Source organism: Mixophyes fleayi, chromosome 11 (genome assembly GCF_038048845.1).
Source record: "Mixophyes fleayi isolate aMixFle1 chromosome 11, aMixFle1.hap1, whole genome shotgun sequence".
Lineage (NCBI taxonomy): Eukaryota > Metazoa > Chordata > Amphibia > Anura > Limnodynastidae > Mixophyes > Mixophyes fleayi.
Genome location: NC_134412.1, coordinates 14,315,050 through 14,341,865, shown reverse-complemented (window position 1 = coordinate 14,341,865; position 26,816 = coordinate 14,315,050). Strand labels below are relative to the sequence as shown.

General features: G+C 37.7%; 1 protein-coding gene across 1 annotated transcript in view; it reads left to right on the top strand.

The window, feature by feature from the left end:
* LOC142107805 (uncharacterized) overlaps positions 1–26,816 on the top strand; it is a 43,965-nt gene that overhangs the window by 14,926 nt on the left and 2,223 nt on the right. Inside the window, exons 2-4 of the mRNA XM_075191425.1 lie at positions 19,167–19,340; positions 20,307–20,420; positions 22,781–22,933. Coding sequence (XP_075047526.1) covers positions 19,286–19,340; positions 20,307–20,420; positions 22,781–22,933 — 322 coding nt within the window. The 5' untranslated portion in view covers positions 19,167–19,285. The remainder of the gene's footprint in view (positions 1–19,166; positions 19,341–20,306; positions 20,421–22,780; positions 22,934–26,816) is intronic.

Below are 26,816 nucleotides of genomic sequence, written 5' to 3'. Positions count from 1 at the left end.
GTCCTCATCACTTCCCAGCAATACCTGTGCAGCTCACCGTTTCTCAGCGTTTTCTGGTGCAGCTCATCGCTTCTCAGCAAACACCTGTGAGGCTCACCGCTTCTCAGCATTTAGTGTGCAGCTCATCGCTTTTTAGCATTACCTGTGCAGCTCATCATTTCTCAGCATTATCTCTGCAAAGCATCTCTCATCATCGGTCCCGTTTCAGAGTTATAACACCTGTGTGGATATCAGTGCTCCAGCTCTCTGCAGTTCATCTCTTCAATTTTAATTCCCTTCTGCCTTACTGTTGCTTGGTAGTTTTGCGTGTTTTCTGCTCTGCGCCCCCTAGAGAACTGCGACCTGCGGTTGAGAGCAGCTAAGATCTATTCCCTTAAAGGGAATCCCTAATGAATATCTCTCCTCCATTAGACTCCGCAACTCTCTGAGTGTAAGCTGTCACTTGAGCAAAGGTCAAGACCATTCCCATTATCTGGCTTTCGTGACAGTGATCTCTAGCCTTGTCCTCATCAACACTCTCTCACCTGTGTTACTGAGAGAATCACTGACCTGATGTCAGCTGGTCCTTTTGTGGCAGGGCTGAAATGCAGTGGAGATGTTGTTTTGGGGATAAAGTTCATTGTCATGGCAAAGAGGGACTTTGAAATGAATTACAATTTTTCTGATCACTCTTCATGACATTCTGCGGTACAGTAATGCCCAAAAGTTTTGAGAATGACACAAGTATTATTTTTTTACAAAGTCTGCTGCCTCAGTTTTAATTATGGCAATTTGCATATATTCCAGAATGTCATGAACAGTGATTCAACCAGGTTATAAGCACAAGAAAAGTTTGGTAAAAAAAAAATTCTATATTGAAAAACACATTCACTATTAGGCTTGATGTAATACAGCAGATATAACTTTCCTTCTCACTTATGAATGAAGGCAAAATATTTTTTTTTTCAAATTATGCCCACAAAATCCTATAATAAATGCACAATCAATGCAGAAAGCACCTATCAACTTCAGAGGGGAATTCAGAATCAGCCAATCAGCAAACTAGTGCTGGCGACCATCATCATCATCATCAGTGTGTATTTGCACCTACCCTCCAGCATGCACAATGCAAATTTTCGGAATTTATGCAAACTGGAGTAAGTTTAATTCAGCATCAGGACCTAAATATATTCAGTACAATTGACAAGTGAGATAGGCAAGCTATAATTTAGGCCTCCAACATGGCCTTATAAGTATAGTAAATTATATAGGGTGTGAAAACCTGCAATAAACTAAAATCATGCATTTTGAAATATAATTAATAATGATTTCAATTTTCAAGGAAATATTGCAGTGAAAATCTTCTGAAAAATGTATGTTTAAGCAATGGTTGTCGAAGGATAGTGCACCCCCTGTATAGCAAAATATTAATATATTTTCTTTAAGTTTAGGTTCACTTTAAAGACTATGGAAAGTAGGGGATTACGTAAATCCAGATTTAGGTCTATTGTCAGCTCTCGGACACATTGCAAAACATATGAATTTGTAACTGCTTTATAATACAATATAAGATGGCCCCCATGAATGACCTACTTTTTAAACAACTTGCATTCGGGCCAGTGGGGAGAAAAAACATAAGCTGGTGATATAATGTCTGTGCACCTGTAATACGTAATATGTACTGTACTTAAACAGTTTGTTTCCCACTTGGCAGGAAATACCTATTTGTTAAAGGCTTCAACTTGGATTAACTCAATCTTAAAATAAACTATAACTGCACAAAGTCGATCCATTGTGAGACAGTGTCTTGTGACATAAGCATGTAACAATTCCCTTTCTGTACAAGTAATATTTTATTGAAAATATGTATTATAGATTAAAGTGTATATCTTTATGTTAGAGATGAGGACACTCGGATTTCTGAAATCCGAGCCCACCCGAACGTTGCGGATCCGAGCCGGATCCGAGACGGATCCGGGTATTCCCGCCAATTGCAAAACTGAAAGCGAGGCTCTGAATCATAATCCCGCTGTCGGATCTCGCGATACTCTGATCCTATAAATTCCCCGCTAGTCGCCACCATCTTCACTCGGGCATTGATCAGGGTAGAGGGAGGGTGTGTTAGGTGGTCCTCTGTCCTGCTATATCTCGTGCTCTTCAGTTCTGTGCTGTGCTGTGCTGTGCTCTGTGTTCTGCTCAGTCCAGTGGTGCTGTGTCCTGTGCTCTGTCCTTCTAAGGGCATTGTTATTTCCCCATTATTCCCAAATTATAAAAAATTTCAAAAAAAGTTATAAAAAAAATAACAAAAAAAGTAATTATATAAAAAAAAAAAAATCACAAAACAATCCTGCAGTATAAGTCCATTGGTACTGCTATATTACAAAGTTCACTGATTTTGCATTATAAGTCCATTGGTACCGCTATATTACAAAGTTCACTGATTTTGCATTATAAGTCCATTGGTACTGCAATATTACAAAGTTCACTCATTCTGCAGTATAAGTTCATTGTTGTTACTGCCATATTACAAAGTTCACTGATTCAGCAGTATAAGTCTAGTGGTACTGCTATATTACAAAGTTCACTGATTCTGCAGTATAAGTCCAGTGGTACTGCTATATTACAAAGTTCACTGATTCTGCAGTATAAGTCCAGTGGTACTGCTATATTGCAAAGTTCACTGATTCTGCAGTATAAGTCCAGTGGTACTGCTATGTTACTGGCAGGAAAAAAAGGCAGTTTGGAAGCCCCTGTACAAACTGGCTCTATTTTACCTGAGTTGACCCCCCTCCAGTGTGTACTCGGACAGAGTTTTTAGTGCAGCGGGGAACCTGGTCAGTGAGCGGTGAAGGAGGTTGCTTCATCAGAACAGTGAAAAAATGATGTTCATAAAAATGAATTATCAATTCCTCAGTCAAGTACAGCATTGCCCTCCAGATAGTACAGAGGGACCTGTGGTTGTGGAGTCCAGCGGGGACGAATTGATAATATGTGAGGAGGAGGAAGTACACACTGTAGGGGGAGAGGAATCAGAGGTTGAGGATGAGGACGACATCTTTCCTCAGTAGAGACTGTTTATTTTGTACAGGGAGAGATGAATAGCTTTTTTGGTGTGGGGGCCCAAACAAACCAATCATTTCAGCCACAGTTGTTTGGTAGGCCCTGTCGCTGAAATGATTGGTTTGTTAAAGTGTGCATGTCCTATTTCAACAACATAAGGATGGGTGGGAGGGCCCAAGGACAATTCCATCTTGCAACTCTTTTTTTGCCATTATGTGACCATTCAACAGTCGTTTGCCATGAGCACAAAGTAAAACAAAATTAAAACAAATTCAACAAATTAAACCAAAAGTAAAATGCCCTGTCATAATCAAAAACAAGAGGTATTGACGTGCTTGAACTACTGTAGTGTTTATAACTTATAAACACTACACTTGAAAGCTTGAGCCTTTAAATGAAAAAGTCACTCTTCATTGCACGAATATTTGCAACAGGGACAATTTTTTGGTTAACAAAGTCAACAAATAACACTTCAACGCTGTCTGTCTTTCACATACTTGATGGGATCTCAATGATGAATGCTCTGTACCATGGTCGTCTAAAACAAGAGGTATTGACGTGCTATAACTACTGTAGTTTTTATAAATTATAAACACTACACTTGAAAGTTGGAGGAGGTATTGTACCAAATTGGGTACCGGGGCCACTCCACTATGCAGTCCAGATAGAGGCGTATCAGATATTAAACAACGTTGACTGTTGCTGCCAAATCATAAATTAATGAAAATGACCTGTCATCGTCAAAAACAAGAGGTATTGACACGCTCAAACTACACCCTGTATATGCTGCAGAGGATGTAGGAGCAGGCAGCTGTGCAGTGGAATTCAGACCATTTGAAGGCGGAGGTATTGTGGTCCCGGTACCAAATTGTGTACCGGGACCACTGCACTATGCAGTCCAGAAAGCTACCTCAGTGAAACGTTTTGGACTAAAAACAATATTGTGAGGTGTGAGGTGTTCAGAATAGACTGGGAATTAGTGGAAATGATTGTTATTGAATGTTATTGAGGTTAATAATAGCGTAGGAGTGAAAATAAACAAAAAAAAATTGATTTTAACACTTTTTATGTTTTTTTTTCAAAATAAATCCGAATCCAAAACCTTGAATCCGAACCAAAACCTTTTGTCAGGTGTTTTGCGAAACAAATCTGAACCCAAAACCTCAAGCAAATCCGAATCCAAAACACGAGACACCAAAAGTGGCCGGTGCACATCCCTACTTTATGTATAGCTGATGAACCTTAATAAACAATGCAAAATGCTGTATACAAACCGGACAGTGAACCACTAATGTCGGTTGCGCTCGCAGCTGACTTGGAAATGGCTGCGTTCTTTTTCGTATCATCTGGTTCTGAGCATGGGCAGCGTGATTTTTGCAAACGGTACGCACAATACCAGCAGATACATTCCTTAATGACTCAGGCCCCTATTGTACATTTTGGTCAATCATTTAACAATATATATATTTACTCACTACTCCTTCCAGCCTTATAATCTAAGCCATCCATAATATACCCTATTTTCTGTTTAATCACAGCCCTCTGAGTCAAATGTTGTTATTTCACCAAACTCACTACTTATTGGTTTATTATTTATTTATTATTTGTTTAGCTTCAGTATATCTGGCAGTGCTTTCTTGTATACCTCCTATCTAGAGCCGGCAGACGCAGTAAGCGGGGTAAGCAAAGCAGGGGGGTGCCAAGCCTGAGTTGCGCATCTCTCCACTCGCCATCCTTAGTTGTTCCCCCGTACAAAAAAACTGAAAGGAAATGAACCTCCATACTGAAGCACATGGCACACTCATCGCCACTCCCCCTCATGCCCTCCTCCCTTGTCCGTTCTCACTGACTGTCAGGCGCGACATCATCAGGTCCAACATTTTCAGTGAGGAGCAGCACAGAGAGGAGCCACAAGCCTGAGGAAAGAAGACAGAAGAGAAAGAGAAAGAAAACAGAAGAAAGAAAGCCATACAAAGGTAAGTAAAGGAATTGGGGGGCACAGTGTCATAATGAAGGGGCTGTGTGATAAGATGGCACCATGGCTCAGTGTGATAAAGGGGAAAATGATATGGAGGATCAAAAGCATGATGAGGGCACAATGTAATGTTAAAGGGGCACAGTGTGATATTGAAGGGGCACAGTGTGATAAGGGTGAATCAATTTGGATAAGGGTGTTCAATTTGTAGTTTTCATCAATATCTGGATTTGTAAAGCTATTACTCATGTCATATTGTATTAATTGTTGTCACCGTAACAGCAGTCTAGCAACAGACAATGTTGGGGAAAATATTCACTCTTCTTTCTTTTGCACAGTGAGTTGTCTATGTGACTATTTGAGCTCATTATACCTTAGCAAACAAATAATTAAAAGAGCTTTAAAAGCACCAGAGGGCAATTTTATTCATATAGCCGCCCAAAGTTTTATTTGTTTCTTGAAGCAGTATGAAGTAGTTCTGTGAATACATAATTATCCACCCTTATGAGACAGTAGCTGTGAAATCCAAAACTATGGTAAGGTTACACTATGCTCAATAAAATATTAATAAAAGTCTGATATAACCTAGTTTGTCAATTTGATAATTAGATAGGCAGGAATACATGAACGCAGTGAATGCAATGTAAAATAAATGGATCTACATGCAAGCACCAGATGTCCATTGCAAATACAATTACAAATATTAAAAAAGTAGACAATGTAAAGTTTAAAACACACAATTTCTACATACAAGCAGCCTAACAAATACTCGCTGGTATAGAGCTATGATATAGATTTTGTGCAGGTTACAGTCAAGCCCCATTGCTACATTTAGGCAGCATTAGGCAGATGCAGCGCATGACTCCACCTCCCCCTCTGCTGGCCACTCACTCTGACAGGCAGCTGTGGGACCTCCCCCTACTCCAGATTACAGGGCGCGATGTGTGAAAGAGGAAGTACACAGAGGGGAACTGACATGTGATCAGTTTCACTCTGACTTCTACAGGGGTGATGGATCAGCAATTATTAATTAGGGATGGGAAATAATTGTTGAGGGGATTAGGCATGATGTTTGGAGTTAATTTAGAGTGTGTTAATAATCATAATGGGTACTTTTAATGAGGCTAAGAAAGGTAAGAATTAAGGGAAATTAATTAAAATGGGATTAATCAATAACAATGGGGTTAATTAATTTTGGTGATGATGGAGTTAATGATTATAAAGGGAATAATGATGTTGAAGGAGTTGTTATGATGAGGCTAAAGGAGTTAATAATTATGAGGAGTTAATTAGTTATGAGGGGGATACTGTTGGAGGTAATGATTTTAAGGGAGTTAATTTGAAATGCTGGGGTTAATTAATGATGCGGATTTGATGTTAATGAAGAGATTATTAAGATGCTAATGAGAGATTTAATGATTTTGAGGAGGTTAATGATTGAGGATGAGGAGATTGATTGATGAGGGGAATAATGATTATTATGAGACTACTTCTTATGATAAGGGGTTATTTATGAGGATTTGGGGGTTACCTGTGATGGGCCACTGATCACGGGACAGTGCTGTGTGCTTGCCCCTCAGGCTAAAGTTTGCCAATCCCTGCATGTAATGTTTGGTTGGAGGGCTGAGGGTAGTATTGGTGTACTGTGTGGGAGGAGGGCTGGGGCTGGTATTGGTGTACTGTGTGGGAGGAGAGCTGGGGGTGGTATTGGTGTACTGTGTAGGAAGAGGGGTGTAGGTGGTGTTGGTGTACTGTGTGGGAATAGGGGTGGGGTAGTATCGGTGTACTGTGTGGAAGGACGGCTGGGGGTGGTATTGGTGTACTGTGTTGGGAGAGGAGCGAGGTGGTTTTTGCTGGAATATGTGGAAAGAGTGGTGGGGTGGTATTGGTGTAATGTGTGGGAGGAGGGGTCGGTGGTATTGGTGTAATGTGTGGGGAAAGGGGTGGTATTGGTATAATGTATGGGGAGAGGGGTAAGGTGGTATAGGTGCAATGTGTGGGGGTGGTATTGGTGTACTGTGTGGGTAGAGGGCTGGGGTGGTATTGGTGAAATATGTGGGGAAAGGGGTGGTATTGGTATAATGTATGGGGAGAGGGGTGGGGTGGTATTGGTGCAATGTTTGGGGGTCGGATTGGTGTAGTTTGGGGGGTTGTATTGGTGTACTGTGTGGGGTTACTGGAGGGGGTGGTATTGGTGTAATGTGTAGGAAGAGGGTTGTGGATGGTATTGGTGTACTGTGTAGGAAGAGGGGTGTGGATGGTATTGGTGTACTGTGTAGGAAGAGGGGTGTGGGTGGTATTGGTGTAATGTGTAGGAAGAGGGGTGTGGGTGGTATTGGTGTACTGTGAATGAAGAGGGGTGTGGGTGGTATTGGTGTTCTGTGAAGGAAGGGGTGTGTGTGTGTGTTATTGATGTAATGTGTGGGAAGAGGGGTGGTTGTGGTGTTGGTGTACTGTGTAGGAAGAGGAGTGTGGTTGGTATTGGTGTAATGTGTAGGAAGAGGGGTGTGGGTGGTTTTGGTGTACTGTGAATGAAGAGGGGTGAGGGTGTTATTGGTGTACTGTGTAAGAAGAGGGGTGTGTGTTATTGGTGTAATGTGTGGGAAGAGGGGTGGGGGTGGTATTGGTGTAATGTATAGGGAGAGGGGTGGGGGTGGTATTGGTGTACTGTGTAGGAAGAGGGGTGTGGGTGGTATTGGTGTTATGTGTAGGAAGAGGGGTGTGGGTGGTATTGGTGTAATGTGTGGGGATAAGGGTGGGGGTGGTATTGCTGTAATGTATGGGAAAAGGGGAGAATGTGAGCTGCCCCCTTCTCTACTGAATCTTCTGCCATTTTCATAGAAATTTCAATAGGAATGTGGACCTCCTTAATTTAATCTCAAATTTTTATTTTTAAATGTGCACCAAAATCTAGCAAAAAAAATCTCCTTTCCTTTGGTAACTAGTGATGTTAAATTGTGTCAAAAATAATGATACCTATGACTACTTCACTTCTTCCTCTACCATCATATCACCTAGGCCACAGATTAGACCACATTATTCTCAGAAATTATTATAATGGTTATAAGTGTAATTATCACCCCTGTATTTGGCTCTACCGTAGTTACACCCCCAATCCTGTATATAATCAGCCTTCATAGATAGAACGTTTTCCGATTCACAACTAGGTGACAGCTCTCATCAAGAGGAAAGTCCTGTATAAAAACACATGCTTTTATATGGTCACTGAGTTCCTCAGTAATTTCTAATATTCTTATATTTCATAATAGAGGGTACATTACATCATGTATATCCACCTTTAATGTGGAATATGTAATTTCCATCAATATATGGATTAACAAAGTGTATCACTCATGTCATAGGCAGCAAACTGCATGTCAGATGTAATTCATTGTCGTCAGTGTAACAGAAGTCTAGCAGCAGACAAACGTGGCAACATATTCACTTTTTTTCTTCTGCATAGTGATTTCTTTATGTAACTATTTGAGTACATTATCCAAAGCCAAAATGAATCAATGAAACATAAGGGATATACCACCTAATTATACTACATGGACTTATGCTTCACAAGGTCTGAATAATTTTTTTAAAAAAAATATTCTTTATTTTTCATTATTTTTCTTTATTTTTTATTATCTTTGTTTTTAATATATCGCCTATATGTGATCCAAATAATAAAGGCTTATTGCCCTATAATTGGAATATCTACAGTTAGTTTTTGAATACTATATGTACACATGAACAGTTATTTCACAATTTGTTGATCATTAGACAACTGGAGTGCCTTTTGTACATGCAGGTCTTTTACAAGATAAGAGGGGGAAAAAAAATCATCTATTCTGCTATAAATAGGGTGAGTAAAATTAATAGAGAGACATTCTTAAAAAAAAAGTGGTAAAAAAATTATCAACCAACTTTAAAAAAAGTATTACATATTATGTAATTAAATCCGCAATACAAAATCATCGAAAAATGGTGAAATATTGGAATGTTCTTTGTAGGGATCATATTTTGGAAACCATTTTGCCTGATCATTCCAAAACAGTATAAAAAGAGCTCCTAGTCTATAACAAAAATTATGTCCGCTTTTATTGCCTACGGATAGAGAAAATAAACAAAACAATATACTACTAATGCACAAGTGATTATGATAGTTAAACAATATGAAAAAATCATTTTTTTCTTGTTACTAAAGTAGACTATTAAATAGAGTATTTTATTAACTGCCAAACATATTATATCATTTTTTTTATTAGTGTGCAAGCAATTTATTGGTTAGAGAAGAAAAAGCAAATAAAACAGAAAAGCGCAAAATGGATCCTATCTAAGGTAACAATTATATTGATATATAATAAAATTTATTTTAATTACAAAAAAACAATAAGTTAAAAATCAATATCATAAATATAAATAAAAATATAAAAAAAAACACTCATAAAACTACTGATCCGGACCAGTTGTAATATAGTGTATGTAAAAATCTCTCCTATAGTGCACATATAGAGAAAACAATCTCAGTACTTTATGCTATAATACTGGATTGTTGATTATATAAGATCAAGGGACCATTCCACACTTTCCAAAATACGATAATTTTTAGATATAATCCATATATCAATTTCACAGTCTTATGTGGATCACAATGACTTTTACAGTCACGATCATTCATGTATTACAACAGTATCATTCGGGAAGTATAGATCATAATTGGAACGTCTGACTCATGAAGTCCTGTAAGTGGCTTAAAACTCTGACAACTAGAGCTGCATATCGAGTCTATCTTCCGCAGTTAAATACCTTTTGCTTACCGCAATGATCTTAACCACTCCGGACTTTGTGAAGGGGATTAGGAAATAATGATAGTGGAATTCAAAAGATTATTATGTCTCTCATTCAGTCAATCCATATAGTAAGCACAATTAGGTTCAGGTCCTTTGATTACAGTTAAAAGAATTATAATCGGACTCGTTTCTCCACTGATGCTATTTGATTTCATCTGACGAACTGCTCCGGATCATTAGTTTTTTGAGTTATATTTTTAGATATATTTGTATTTATATATGTGATATTGAGTTTTAACTTATTGTTTTTTATGATTAAAATACATTTTATTATATATTAATAGAATTCTAAGGTGGTATTTTTACCTTAGACAGGATCCAATTTGCGCTTTTCTGTTTTCTTTGCTCTTTCTTTTCTAAGTTCGAAGTTGATACACAACAAGGACCTGATTCATTAAGGATCTTAAATGAAGAGGTATCTTATTTCAGTCTCCTGGACAAAACCATGTTACAATGCAAGGGGTGCAAACTAGTTTTCGGTTTTGCACATAAGTTAAATACTGACTGTTTTTTCATGTAGCACACAAATTTCAACTTTATATTTCAGTGTACAAATAAGCTATCAAGTATTTGTGTGCTACAGGAAAAAACAGTCAGTATTTAACTTATGTGCAAAACCGAAAACTAGTTTGCACCCCTTGCATTGTAATATGGTTTTGTCCAGGAGACTGAAATAAGCTACCTCTTCATTTAAGATCCTTAATTAATCAGGCCCCAAGTTCTTTGAAGAAGCAGCATTGTTAATCCTTTTCTAAGTGTATCATTGATATTACAATGGGTTTTTCTTAATATATAACATATAAGGTTTTGCATAAATCACCTCTTAGTCTCTATTCCTAATGTTGGGTGTAGGATTACTGTAATTTATGGTTAGACCTTTTTAAAATCAAAATTACATTTAACACATAAATTATATTACAAATATCCATAAGTAAAAGTTAAAAAACAAACAAACTGACATTTTTCCTGAGGTTCATAACCCATCTCATGAGTAATCTGTGGGAATTGAGTTTCAATCACATAGAAAGATAGCAACTTAATTTAATTTAAAGTAGAGTTGTTCTGGATTCCAACATCAAAATGTTGGATGCCAGCATTTTGATGGGAAGTTGGGAATGGAATTTTATCTATGCCAGTTCTTAGTTTTCAGAATCTATTCAATTTTATTATGCTACGTAGAAGACGTTCTTATATGGGCAAGTTCACAAATAGAGTTAATAGATTTCATTAGCTGTGTTAGTGATAATGACTATAACTTGAAATTCATATAGGCTTCGGGTGACGATATAGTCACTAATAGAAATTTTATCAAGATTGTGGCCTTGAATTGTTATCTTCATTTTAAGAGTTTTCACCTTAATAGGTGGGGGAATAATTGACCATTTTCTCAATATTCTTTTATTAAGATAAATTGTATTAGTAGGGACATCTGTAGTCTACATTTCATAACATATACCCAAAAATTATGATACAGCCTGGTATTCGGCCTGAAGTTTTGAGTCTATCTGATCACAGAAACCCTTGGCAATTGTGAAATATAAGGATATTTGGAATCACATTAAAACTCTATGATCATGTAAAAGCAAAGGCTTAGATGTTTTTACAGATCAAGAAACTTTGAGGTGACTTTTAATTTCTCATATGTTTGTTGGCTAAATTTGTGTTTTTCTGTGAAGACTAGCAGAAGGGATGGAGCTAGTCATTAAACTTGAAGGGTCCACCCCTGCATGTATTGTATGCAATGCAGTAACTAAAATAGATGCATAAGAAATGAGGAAGAAAAAAGTAGGGGCAACTGTCACTCTATCACATGAATGACTAATTGATGATACAGAATGGTATATGTGACAATGTATGCTATAGACATTCTTACATTCTGTTTAAACAATACTTATAGCTTCTCTGCTTCATTTCCAATACCTATAGCTTCTCTGCTTCATTTCTCACTCCTTCAGTATTGGTTTTTCAGCACAAGTTTACACCACCAACAATAAATGCTGGTAAGGCCTAGCCCTGCCCCATCCATGACATTTAAGAGCTCCAGGTCTTGCATAAAATCACAGCCTGTAGACTCAGGTCTGTGTATCTTCACAGAATTCATTGATGACTTCTAGTATGTTTATACTTCCACATTAGTGGTTCACTGTCCAGTTTGTATACATCATTTTGCATTGTTTATTAAGGTTCATCAGCTATATATAAAGATATACACTTTAATCCATAATATATATTTTCAATAAAATATTACTTGTACAGAAAGGGAATTGTTACATGCTAATGTCACAAGACACTGTCTCACAATGGATCAACTTTGTGCAGTTATAGTTTACTTTTTCAGATTGAGTTAATCCAAGTTGAAGCCTTTAACAAATAGGTATTTCCTGCCAAGTGGGAAGCAAACTGTTTAAGTACAGTACATATTACGTATTACAGGTGCACAGACATTATATCAAAAGCCTATTTTTTTTCTCCCCACTGGCCCCAATGCAAGTTGTTTAAAAAGTAGGTCATACATAGGGGCCATCTTATAATGTATTATAAAGTAGTTACAAATTCATATGTTTCGCAATGTGTCCGAGAACTGACAATAGACCTAAATCTGGATTTACATAATCCCCTACTTTCCATAGTCTTTAAAGTGAACCTAAACCTAAAAGAGAATATATTAATATTTTGCTATACAGGGGGTGCACTATCCTTAGAAAACCATTGCTTAAACATACATTTTTCAGAAGATTTTCACTGCAATATTTCCTTGAAAGTTGAAATCATTATTAATTAGATTTCAAAATGCATGATTTTAGTTTATTGCAGGTTTTTACACACTATATAATTTACTATAATTATAAGGCAAAGTTGGATGCTCAAATTATAGCTTGCCTATCTCACTTGTCAATTGTACTGAATATATTTAGGTCCTGATGCTGAATTAAACTTACTCCAGTTTGCATAAATTTCGAAAATTTGCATTGTACATGCTGGAGGGTAGGTGCAAATACACACTGATGATGATGATGGTCGCCAGCACTAGTTTGCTGATTGGCTGATTCTGAATTCCCCTCTGAAGTTGATAGGTGCTTTTTGCATGATTGCGCATTTATTATAGGATTTTGTGGGCATAATTTGAAAAAAAAATATTTTGCTTTCATCCATAAGTGAGAAGGAAGGTTATATCTGCTGTTTTATATCAAGCCTAATAGTGAATGTGTTTTACAATATAGATAGAATATGTTAACAAACTTTTCTTGTGCTAATAACCTGGTTGAATCACTCTTCATGACATTCTGGAGTATATGCAAATTGCCGTAATTAAAACTAAGACACATATTTGTGTCATTCTCAAAACTTTTGGCCATGACTGTACTCCAGAGTGTCATGAAAAGTGATCAGATGAATTGTAATTAATTTCAAAGTCCTTCTTTGCCATGAAAATTAACTTTATCCCAAAACCAACATCTCCACTGCATTTCAGCCCTGCCACAAAAGACCAGCTGACATCAGGTCAGTGATTCTCTCGTTAACACTGGTGAGAGTGTTGAGGAGGACAAGGTTGGAGATCACTGTCACGAAAGATAGATAATGGGAATGGTCTTGACTTCTGCTCGAGTGACAGCTTACACTCAGAGAGTTGCGGAGTCTAACGGAGGAGAGGTATTCATAAGGGATTCCCTTTAAGGGAATAGATCTTAGCTGCTCTCAACCGCAGGTCGCAGTCCTCTAGGGGGCGCAGAGCACATAACGCGCGGAACTACCAAGCAACAGTAAGGCAGAAGGGAAGTAGTAGTGAAGAGATGAACTGCAGAGAGCAGGAGCCCTGAGATCCACACAGGTGTTATAACTCTGGAACAGGATCGATGATGAGCGATGCTCTGCAGTGATAATGCTGAGAAGTGATGAGCTGCACAGGTAATGCTGAGAAGTGATGAGCTGCACAGGTAATGCTGAGAAGAGGTGAGCTGCACCAGTAAACGCTGAGAAGCGATGAGCTGCACAGGTAATGCTGAGAAGCGGTGAGCAGCACAGGTAAACGCTGAGAAGCGGTGAGCTGCACAGGTAATGCTGAGAAGCGATGAGCTGCACAGGTAATGCTGAGAAGCGATGAGCTGCACAGGTAATGCTGAGAAGCGATGAGCTGCACAGGTAATGCTGAGAAGCGGTGAGCTGCACAGGTGTTTGCTGAGAAGCGATGAGCAGCACCGGTAAATGCTGAGAAGCCGTGAGCTGCACAGATGTTTGCTAAGAAGCAGTGAGCTCCACCATCCACGAAGTCAGGAACCACGGGAGCAGCTGAACAGGAGTCAAAGGAGACGCTTCCTCTCAGGTACAGAGACCAAATTATCTGACACCCATTGAACGGAAGAGGACCCTTATAAAGAGAACTGGCTGCAAATGATCCAATCACCGCTGAGCAGAGGTTTTGAAGGTTCCTGGGGTAGCACATGCGCAAACCACTAGGCAAGATGTCGTCCGATGAGAGAGGAACGCCAGGCTTAACATCAGATAGCGGTAACCAACGGAAACCAATGATCACACGGACTAAACTGGTGCGATGCGTGATAATCACTCTGTCATGCTGATTGAGTTAGAATAACAGACTGGAAGCTTTAAAAGGAGGGTGGTGCTTGAAATTTGTTTTTCTTTCTCTGTTATCCATGGCTACCTGAAACACATGCAGTCATCATTGCTTTGCACAAAAAGGGCTTCACAGGCAAGGATATTGCTGCTAGTAAGATTGCACCTAAAGCAATCATTTATCGAATCATCAAGAACTTCAAGGAGAGAGATTCAATAGTTGTGAAGAAGGCTTCGGAGCACCCAAAAACGTCCAGCAAGCGCCAGGACCATTTCACAAAGTTGATTCAGCTGTGGAATTTGGGCACATTCATGAACTTGCTCAGGAATGTCAGCAGACAGGTGTGAGTGCATTTGCACGCACAGTCAGGAGAAGACTTTTGGAGGATGGCTTGGTGTCAATAAGGCCAGCAAAGAAGCCAACTTTTTCCAGGAAAAACATCAGGGACAGACTGATATTCTGCAAAAGGTACAGTTATTGGACTGCTGAGACTGGGACAAAGTCATTTTCTCTGATGAATCCCCTTTGAGATTGTTTGGGGCATTTGGAAAAACTCTTGTCTGAAGAAGGAAAGGTGAGGAAAGGCTACCATCAGTGCTGAGTCATGCCAACAGTAAAGCATCCTGAGACCATTCATGTGTGGGGTTGCATCTCAGCCAAGGGAATAGGCTCATTTACAATTTTGCCTAAGAACACAAACATGAATAAAGAATGGTAACAAAACATCCTCCAAGAGCAACTTCTCCCAATCATTCAAGAACAGTTTGGTGATGAACAATCCCTTTTCTAGAATGATGGAGCCCATTGCTATAAGGCAAAAGTGATAGCTAAGTGGTTCAGGGAATAAAACATTGAAATTTTGGGTCCATGGCCAGGGAAGTCCATAGACTTAATCCCATTGAGAAATTGTGGTCAATTCTCCAGAGGCGGGTGGGCAAACAAAATCCCACAAATTCTGACAAACTCCAAGCATTGCTTAGGCAAGAATGGATGACCATCAGTCAATATGTGGGTCAGAAGTTGATTGACAGCATGCCAGGGCAAATTGCAGAGGTCTTCAGAAAGAAGGGTCAACACTGCAAATATTGACTCTTTGCATAAACTTTATATAATTGTCAATAAAAGCCTTTGACACTTATGAAATGCTTGTAGTAATTTTACTTCAGTATACCGTAGCAAATTCTGACAAAAAGGTCTAAAAACACTGAAGCAGCAAATTTTTGTGAAAACCAATACTTTTGTGTCATTCTCAAAAATTTGGGCATTACTGTACACTGTAAGAACAAGACATTCAGGGGCTGATGCAGGGGTGCTCGTACAATGGGAGTTAATTACTGTAATAAAAAATGAGCACAGAAAAAATAATATATTTCCATATGCAGAGCTGTACACATCTTGAGATGCATTCGCCTCTGCATCAGCATAATATGCACTTGGTTTACGACAAGTCATCACTATCAGCGAGTGTTTGCACCTGACCTATAGCATATACATGTTTGTGTAGGTCTACATGAGTCACACATGCACAAACACGTCTTTACCGTACACACTTAATGTTAGTTTAAAAGAGTTTCTAGGGTGTCTGGGGTTTTAATCCCCCTATTATTCTGGCAAATGCATGGATGACCATTTAATGACGTTATTTATTACAATTACCGTCAACCAACTCCTCGCAAAGGTATTTCTGATTCAACCTAAGAAATATAATTCTTATTCCTATTCTTATCCTTAAATCCTCATGACCAATATTCATATTAACAGCTTATGCTCATATCTTCAAGAAAAACTGTGCACAAAATATAGTTTCATTTAAAATGTGTTGTATTAGTAACATTCTAATTGTAAAACTTATGTATATATTTTAAAATAGTAATCAGTATATTTATAAAACTGAACAGATTTTGTTTCATATAATACATTGCAGTCAATTGTGTCTGTGTTTTGACTAACTATTGTCTAAAGGTGTATGTATGTATGTATGTATGTATGTATGTATGTATGTATGTATGTATGTATGTATGTATGTGTGTGTGTAGGGGAAGAGGGGGAAGACCTGTGAGGAGGAAACAACACACAGGCAATACTCCATTCTAAAACCCACTTTTCAAACATACATTCCACAACCAATTCATCTCACAATTATCTCAAAACTTCTACCATTTATCCATCTATCATTTCATTTCACTTATCTCAGTCAAAGTCCGACAGCCATTATTCACTAGCCACATTCCCTTCACATGGTAACTTCTAGATCTCCTCCATGTTGCCATATTAACTATTTCAATTTCTTCAGCAATAAACCGCATTATTTCAAAGTTTTCCATTACAATCAACCTTTTAACAATCTGACCACTTCCTGAACAATACTATCAATGAGCAGGAATCGGTTCTTAATCCTCTAATAATATACTTGTAAATCCACAACAAATATCTATTTTCCACAAAGGACATTTATTCTAAATTTCTTTTACAGCAGTCACAAATGCTACCATTTAAACCAACAATCCATCCCAAATATAACAGGAACTCCAGGAATTGTACAGCATTACAGGAGTCAACACATTGTCAGTCATCTTAATCACATGTGCTTGTAATGGCCTAATTTGCTGCCAATTAAACTTTCATAGCAACAGGGCCCAGTTCTTATTAGACTATATAATCACATACAAATCAGACTAACACCACACCATTACCTATGTTATATCTACACAGCATTGCAACATTATTACAAGGCACGCAGTTATGTAACACTATCCATACCAAACCACAATCTAACTATTAAAACCAACACAAGTTCCAAATAACTCTTGCACTAACATCATTTTATCTGAACTCAGACAATTCCATTCATATTTACCATCTGTATACAAACTTCCATATCTCAGCTATATTCTAACCAATGATAAATGATCATTCATTCTCATATACTCTACCACATATGCATTCAGATTTGACCACCTTCCATTCAAACCTCCATTATACTTCATTCAAATTCTACCATTTCTAACAAAACTATATATTTCCAGATTCACTCACATTCCATTCAATTACATTTTACCTACTAGCCAGATTCTAATATGAATTGCCTTCCCAGGCCTCACATATACAGGCCACCATTTCATTAAACTTACTTTCCAACAAACGTCTCTGCATGTCCTTTCCGGGTTAAAGCAGGATAACAAGAGAAAGCTTTGTGTTTCTGCTAGAGAAAAAGTTCACTTACAAGAAGGCAGAGTTTACCTTTCCACAGGAAAGGGATCACAGCCTTTGACATGTTAATTTTGACCAACTGCTCAACAGACTTACACAAATATACTGTTTCTAGTGGGGGGAGGAGAGTTTTGTTCACACCAACTTCTAATTCAATTGTGGCTGCTTCTGTACTTATAAAATGCAATATAAAATAATAGATTATTTATGTACGCTTCATCATTTAGAATACCCCTTTTCTCCCCTGTCCCACCTCTCCAGGGAGATTGTTTGTGTTGGAATGGAGCTTCCCAAAGAGTGTTTTTGGGTGGAAGGGTTATGAATGGAGAGAGAAGGGAGGGCTACATTCATCAGCCCCATTCCAGGGCTTCCAACATACCAGACACTCTTCTGGTAATTAACTAAAGTGTAGTTATTCTGTGTGGGAGACAAAGGGGTAAATATATTAAAGTCCAGATTTTGCAAGTCGCGGTTATTTGGCATCTTTGTAGGGGACATTTAAAACAGCAGTGGCTTTAAAGGCAAAATTTGCCTTTACTAGAAGTACTAGAAGTAAATTAAAAATGTAAAATACTGGTTTAAATCCAGGCATTTAGACTGCTTGTGAAAGAGATTTGTAAAATTTGACTCTTCAATGTGTGGAAAAGTTGACCACTGATCTGGTCATTTGGCTATTGAGTGGTTCTCATAGTGACGCTCCTCCTAGACTGTGCACGCAGCACTTGCTATTCCCATATACAAGCACCAGCTTTCTAGTGTATAGATGCATCCGATGCAAAAATAGGCATATCTTAAAGATGCATCCAAGTCATAATCAGACACATGGATAACTTAGTTAGTTTGCTTATTTAGGCCCCTACTGTACTGATCTTACACATTAATGATTCTGTGTAACCTCTCCGTGTACAAGTGAAAGCAAGTCCAAGTTATGCGTGACTCAAAATATGGACTCAAGTTGTACATATATGCAGTGGGACAAATAATATGCAAGTTGCCTTTTTATGTGGCAAACATACTTGTGTCCAACGCTAAATCACCATGAAATGTGGGCTGCTTATGGAAACTGTATCACACATATTATTGTGTAAAAAAGAGAATTTGCTTTTTATAAACTGAAATAGAAAATCGATAGGTAGAATCTGTTGAGTTGCTATGGACAACATAATATCTACATAAGTACCCCCAAAATTGAGAGATGCTTTGCTACTGAGTCATTACTTTGTGATGGACTAAAGCTTTTTTTTTTAAGAGTGAGCAGATAGACACCTTGTATTTGTGATAATAGATATTAATATGGAGAAAAAAATATGTCTGCAGAGTACCTAGTTCTACTATTGTAGAAAGGGAAGTGCAGCACAATCTCTTCATTGAAACACAGAGACAGTATACAGTATATTTACATTGTCTAGAACCAAAGAGAGGCAACAACATATGTTTTTCCACCTTTTAACATGTGCCAGATACGTCAGGGATCTCTGTTGACATTTTTACTTAACTTTAATAAGTTTATGGTCATCTCACGTTGCAGAGTTGGCTCATAATCCCGGAATTCAATGTATGTTTCCTCACTGCATGAAGATACAAATATCTCATCACCCATCAGCACAAGCCTAACAAGAGAACATCACCCAACTGACTCCCAGCAGAATGAAGTTTTCTTACATTGGTGCCCTTTGTGTCTTTATGACACTAATTGCTGCAGGTAAGTAGACAACAATGGGAGCCAACACAACATGTGACAGATCTATAGAGATAGAAAAGATATAATAGATAGACATAGAAAGAAAAGATAAAAATAGATATAAGATAGATAGATATAGAAAACTATATTAGACAGATAAACAGAAAGAGACATAGAAAGCTGTATTAGACAGACAGACATAGATAGAAAGCTATATTAGAGAGACAGAGAATAAAAACTATATTAGACAGACAGAGAAAGAAAGCTAAGAGCGAAATAAAGAAATAAAGCTATGTTAAGCAGACAGATGGAGATAGAAAGCTATATTAGATAGACAAACATACAGACATAGAAAGATTTATTAGACAGACAGACAGACATAGAAAGATATATTAGACAGACAGACAGACATAGAAAGATATATTAGACCGACAGACAGAGAAAGAAAGCTATAAGAAAGAAAGAAAGAAAGAAAGAAAAATATAGATATATTAGTCAGACAGACATAGAAAGCTATATTAGATAGACAAACAGACAGCCATAGAAGTATATATTAGACAGACAGACAGAGACAGAAAAATATATTGATCAGACAGAAATAGAAAGATAAATCAGACAAATAGATAGATTGGTAGATAGATAAAGCTAAAATATATTAGACAGACAGATAAATAGATTAACTAACTAAACATAGAGACAGAAAATATATATTAGATAGACAAACCTCAAAGATTGTATCACTGGCACTTCACGCTTCAGCGAAAGGGCCTGTTTTTCCCCAAAATTTGATTCTTGCAAAATTCTGCAGCAACCTCACATATCTATACTTATCAGGGGCACTTCTTAAAATTCGTGATAACTAAAAAGGTTCTCCTGCATTTTGAGATAGAAAGTTAGGTTACATAATATACCAGACACTGCTTAAAATAATGTTGGACTCTTTAAAAATAAATAAATAAAACTAATATATGTTTTCTCCCTATTCAGCTCAGTGCACTACATGTAAAGAATGTTGGGTTAATTCTGGTACGAAATGCTGTGAAGAAAAGAACATAACATGTGAAGGAAAATGCATGACTATTTCAGAATATTGTAACAAGGGTATGTATCCTTGTACACAAAGAAGTAAACTGTATCTGAATGTGTGAGTTTTGTATGGTGGTATGATGTATAGTATGTATTATACAGTACTTATATCAAACCCGTGGTGCACCAAAAAGATAGCAACCAGTGTTCAGGGTCCAAATAGTGTTTAAAAAACGTATTTTCAGCCTCAGAACAGAAGCACTATATCATCACTAGAACTCTGAGAAATATGTTAATAGAGAAGGAGGGTGATGATTTCAGGTGTGGTGCAGGTTTGAGGAAGTGATACTTCAACTTTTAAAGTACAATAAAGAACATTAGATATGTCAGCCTATTCTGTTTAATTTAATTTCATAATGCTCAGTATTATTATTATTATTATTATTATATTTTATTTATAAGGTTCCATATATGGAACACGTATACGAAATTTACAGCAGGAACTACTAACAGACAGCAACAATACATATTAGACTAAACATAACAATACAAGGACCAGACATTTTGTAGTTAGCAAATTACAAAGATAACTTGGTGATGTGAATCAAGTTGATTACGGGACAGTGAGTGAGAGTGATGGTAATGTCCAATGTGAGGTAGGCCTGGGCTCAAGAAAACAGGGCTAGGAACGAAGGACTAGAGGTACAGAGGGTGATGGAATTTTAGTATGTAAGCTGTTACGAGCAGAGCCCTCCTGTCTCTATACTTATTACTTCTGCTCCAGCTACACTGATACTGGTCTTGCTTGGAGCCTTTGGAGACTAAGGGCTAGATTTACTAAGCTGCGGGTTTGAAAAAGTGGGGATGTTGCCTTTAGCAACCAATCAGATTCTAGCTGTCATTTTCTAGAAGGTACTAAATAAATGAAAGCTAGAATCTGATTGGTTGCTATAGGCAACATCCCCACTTTTTCAAACCTGCAGCTTAGTAAATCTAGCCCTTAGTAGTACTTTTTATTGTTCTGTGCTGTTGTCTATTGTTTGTAATATGTGCTGCACTGTGGAAATCTTGTGGCTCCTTATAAATAAGGTTTAATTTTATTAATAATAATAATAATAATAATGGAATAGTAGAAAGAGAACATGAGGAAAGAGAGCTCCTGCTCATAAGAGCTTACATCCTAAAAGAAACAGAAAGGAACAAATAGGGTGGCACCATGTGGGGGAGTGGAGGAGATAGCCAAGGCAAATGAGTTAGGAGGAGGATTGATAAGTATAAATAAAGAAATTAGTATTAAAAGCACATTTGAAGGCTTAGGGTAGGTATACACTGCAGAATTTTCCGACTAATGTGTTATCTACAACGATTTTACGAACGAATGAAAAAAAAAGAAAGTCCCGATCAGCAGCCGATTCCTGTGTACACACTATGCACAATTTAAAAGATTTACCCTCAGATCTGTGCTCTTCATCTGTCATAACAGACTGCTGAAAAGATCATGACTCTGCAAACTCTATGAAGATCGGGATAGTGAGTGCATACGCACTGCAGGATCGGTGGTTGGAATGGGATTTTTAAACAGTACAACTAATCAAATGAAACGATGATCGGTACTTTGGAACGACTCTGGCTCATCATGTAAATGTACACACTAATGCGATATCTGGCTGAACAGTCGTTTATCAGGTGTTTGGCCCGATAATTGGCTGAAAAATCTGTAGTGTGTACCTAGCCTTAGAGAGAAGCGACTAATATGTTAGGGAATGGGAGATCATTCCACAGGAGAGGAGCAGCCCCCGGGGTGTGGAAAGAGGTAATTAGTATGGCAGTGAGACAGCTGTCATTGGCAGAGAGGATGGGGCGGAAAGGAGTACGGGTAGATATGAGGTTGGAGATGTAGGAGGATAGGGCTGTGTGAGGGCTTTGTAGCTGAGGATGAGGAATTGAAATTTATTACTGTGGGCCAAGGGGAGTCAGTGTAGAGTATGGCAGAGAGGGACAGCAGAGCTAGAGTGGCGGGAGGGAAGAATAAGGCAGGCAGCGGCATTGAGGATAGAATGAAGAGTGGGCATGGTGGGACCTGGCTATGCCATAGAAGAGGAGGTTGCAGTAAGGAAGGCAAGAGATTATTAGAGAGTGAATAAGGGTTTTGGTAGTTCATCTGCCATAGTTGAAGCGGTCTTGACTTTTCATTTGGAGGATGTGAGAAGAAAAACAATCAATTATTGAAACAATGCATGTAAATTGTATGCAGCCTAGATTGATTTAGCTACATTTATATTATAATACATTAATACACAAATTCCTTCTTCTCCCAAAATGGAAATGTTGTTGGAAAATTTGCTTTGAGAGTTTCTTGCTTTATCTGCTTTTGATTGGCTGTTGACTCTTTTAATTATTATTTATTTATTTATTTGTTTCATTTTTTTTTCAAGATAATAAAGAATATCCGGCAATACAAAAAACATGTGGAGATGATAGACTCTGTAACAAATGCTTCTCCGCCACGACTGGCCTTGGCTTTGAGGTTCGTGCCAGCACTCAGTGTGCTAAAGGAGACGGCAGTAATGCAAATCTAAATTTCACAAGTAAGAGCTAATACATGCAAAGTTTTCATTCCTAAATGGCCATCAAACTATCAATTTAATTATGATTATAAAATGTATAAAAGGAACATAAAAGAGTACACTTTCTTGCATATTTATATACAATATACATAACTAGAATTTTATCACTCTGTGGGAATACATATCCATACACTTGGGAATGTCGAAATATGAATTTTCACCGTAGATCAACTTAAGTGTTAATTTCTGTTTACTGAAACATCACACCACGCTGTTCAAATGTGTATATTTAAATTTTAGTGATCTTTACATTGTTAACTTCTTCATGACAGGAGATAGTTTGGCCAACAATAACTTTTTTTTGTTTAAAAAAAATATATAGGCCTCAGTAGGTTCCCCTTCCACGCCTATAAAATTACCTTTTCCAGAATTATTCCTTTAAGTTACTTTTACATAATTAGTGCAACCCCTGAAAATGATACAAAAACATTACTACTTAGTTTTCCTGAGTATGGTGGCATATAGGGATATTTCTATTTTTCCCAGGGAATAAGACCCAGGCTTGCCCTCTGTATGGCATAAAGGGATTAAACAGCCCTCCATGCTGATAATAGAGTTTCTTAATTTCTTAAGTGAAGAAAGAAGCACTAGGAATATGACAATTGCATATATATATATATATATATATATATATATATATATATATATATATATATATATATATATATATGTTTTCTACTGACACAGGAATATGAAATAAATTAATGTAATCTCTATAGCTGAATACTGTAAAATCCCCCACTGTATACTATATACTATTTTATACATGACAGGTGATGCTGACTGCAGAAAAGATGTGTAATGTTTTATGTGTGTAGCAATCTTGCAGTTAGTATATGAAAGTGAGCAGGAAGCACTTAGGGATGCAAATATATGTCCCAATTAAGAACAGTTATCACAGTGTCTGATTTTGTTTTTTAACACATGACAAAAATTAGAAAACAGAACCAGTGAGGGGTGGGAAGAGTTGCCTCAGACAATGTGTGATCCAGATTGGATCATGGACAAAGCAATGTATAATGGTCAATTGGTGAAAAATGCCTGACTAGTAAAAACCTCTGCAGCACAATGATAAGTTGTAGACACATATATTGTATACCAGTCAGGTGTTCCAATGATGCTTCACCAGTATAAGTGACTCTAGTCTGTGTAGCATGTGATATAGGTAGGACTTTTGAGGCGGTGGTAATTGGGAGTACTGGGGTGGGCAGTTTAGTAGAGGGAGTCCATCATGTTTCTAGCTTCCATATTAAAAGCTGCTAAACCTATTCTGGCCATGGTAGGGTGTATTGAAAACTATTAGAGGGGAGCTAACATCAAGCTGGTAGAGGGCTGGTTGCTAGTGACAACACAGGATGTTTAGGTCACTGGCTCATTATAGAATCTTTAACAATGGATCTTGCTGCCTTTTCTTAAAGTAATAATAATTATTGTTATGATAGTCATGAAGGATGACTTTGTCTCCTCATCACCTATCACCACCTCACACTTCTGCCTTCAGGACTTTGCCCGCACTGCTCACCACATTTGGAACTACCTGCCCCATCCAATCAGACTTGTTCCCAATTTTGTATCTTTTAAACACTCCCTCAAAACTCATCTTTTCACACTTGCCTACCCGGCCCCATCCTAAAACAATTCACTCCTCACGCTCCACCTGCCTCTTTCACTCCACTTCTATCATCTGCATTTACTAACGTAATCCTCTTATTGTTAACACTCACAAGTTTGGCCTCTCTACTTCCTATCTCCTCATCCTCTTTGTAATGTTTCCTTTGTTCCAGTTGTGACTGTGTAGTTGCTTTCGCTATAGTCTCTTGTATTAATCTTTACTGATTCTATTGTTTCTCTTGTCCCTTAATTATCTGTATATTTTTCAGTTCCTTTTCTGCTGATTGTGCGGCGCTGCGGATTCTGTGGTGCCATATAAATAAAGATCCCTGTCTTCTGCGATCATTCTACAATTAACTAAAATCTGTAATTTCTCTCTCCCTCTTCTGGTATCTTTCCATCACTATTCAAGCATGCAGTGATTACTCATATTCTGAAAAAATACAAAATTCTGACCCCAACTCTCTCTCAAATTACTGCCCCATCTCTCAGCTCCCATGTACCTCCAAACTTCTAGAGAGAATTGCCTACACTCTTCTCACAAGTTTCCTTTCTGCAAACAACCTATTGGATCCTTTTAAATGAGGCTCTCACCTCCAACACTCCGCAGATACTGCACTGACTAAGGTTGTCAATGATTTGATCACAGCTAAAACTAAAGGCCATTACGCTCTTCTAATTCTCCTGGGTCTCTCTGCTGCATTTGACACTGTTGACCCCTCTCCCCTCCCCTCCTACCTCTCTGTCTGTATGTATTACCCAGTATTGATTTATTACTGTATTTGTTTCCAGTTGTAAAGCACTGTGAAATTTTGCTGGCGCTATAAACATAAAAGTTAATGATGGTATTGATGATGAAGGATCATTGTTGTTCTCTGTTATTTAATGGGAACAAAATGATGGCTAACTTGCCTATGAATAAATGAAAGCTGACGCTGATTTTCATGTTCACAAACTTTGAATATTTAAAATGCAATACAGATAAGTGTAATGAATTAGAATCATCCCTTTTGTTGCCTAGAGATGAATTAAGATAAATTATTATGAAATATTTATATTTTTTTTATTTACATAAATCTTTTTGATGTCCAGTTTTATATTATATGTGAAAGGAAAATATCCTGATACACCCTTTATATCTCCACTATCCATACAATGTACATTACCAACTTGGCAATCAGTACTACACTTACAATATAGACAAACCAGGCACTGTTCAGTTAACAACTTAGCGATTGTTTTAATTTAAATTGTATTCACTTTCTCATCTGTTTTATATATTTTTCCAGCCTCCTTGCACCCAGTAAGAATTATGGGAGGTAGTTGTGTAGATGGGCTGTGCACTCTACACTTCTCACTAGTAGGGTGCGTGCATTACCAGAATGTGGCTACTGGTTGACAGAGAGGGGTCAGTGTTCTATCCTGGACCTCAAAATGGGATCTGCTTTGTAAACTTAACACCAAAATGGGCTTTGCTAAATAAAGTATATAAACTTGCATTTCAAAAATTATGTCCGTCTTTTAATGCCTTTAGAATTCAGAAACTATGGATATTCATCTTTGGCACGTATGAAGCATTGAGATGAACCTATATTTTACGGAATGTATGAACTTTGCTTCATATAGAGATTTGTCATGTTCCTTCATAGGTTTGATAGGAGCCTTTTTTTTTGCTGTTGGGAAACTCTGCTCCTTCCACTATATAACCCTCAGTCTGTACCTTCACCATTACCCCTAATCCTCTCAATACATCATCATATTGTTACTTGTAGCCCTGTACTTGCTAAAGTAATCACTTAAATGGACTTGTCACTGCCTCCTGATGTTGTGAGCAATCCGATGATCTGAATGGCTATACGCTGTTATACTCCTACACACTAAAAATCCAAGGACATCCTGGATGAGCAGAGAGTTAAAACTACAAAAGGGGATTCAAACCTTGATCAAATGCACAATTAAAGTAATTAAAGTAAGCCATGTGCAGAAATCCATTATATTTATTGTTATCATTACCTTAGGATAGAAAGTAATGCACATAATATACTACCCCAGGGTTTCCCAAACCCAGTCCTCAGGGCTCCCCAACAGTGCAGGTTTTCTGGATCACATGTGACATAATTAGGACCACCTGTGGATCTGTTACAATGTGTCAGTCAGTAATGAATACACCTGTGCTCCAGCAAGGAGATATGGAAAACCTGCACTGTTAGGGAGCCCTGAGGACTGGCTTTTG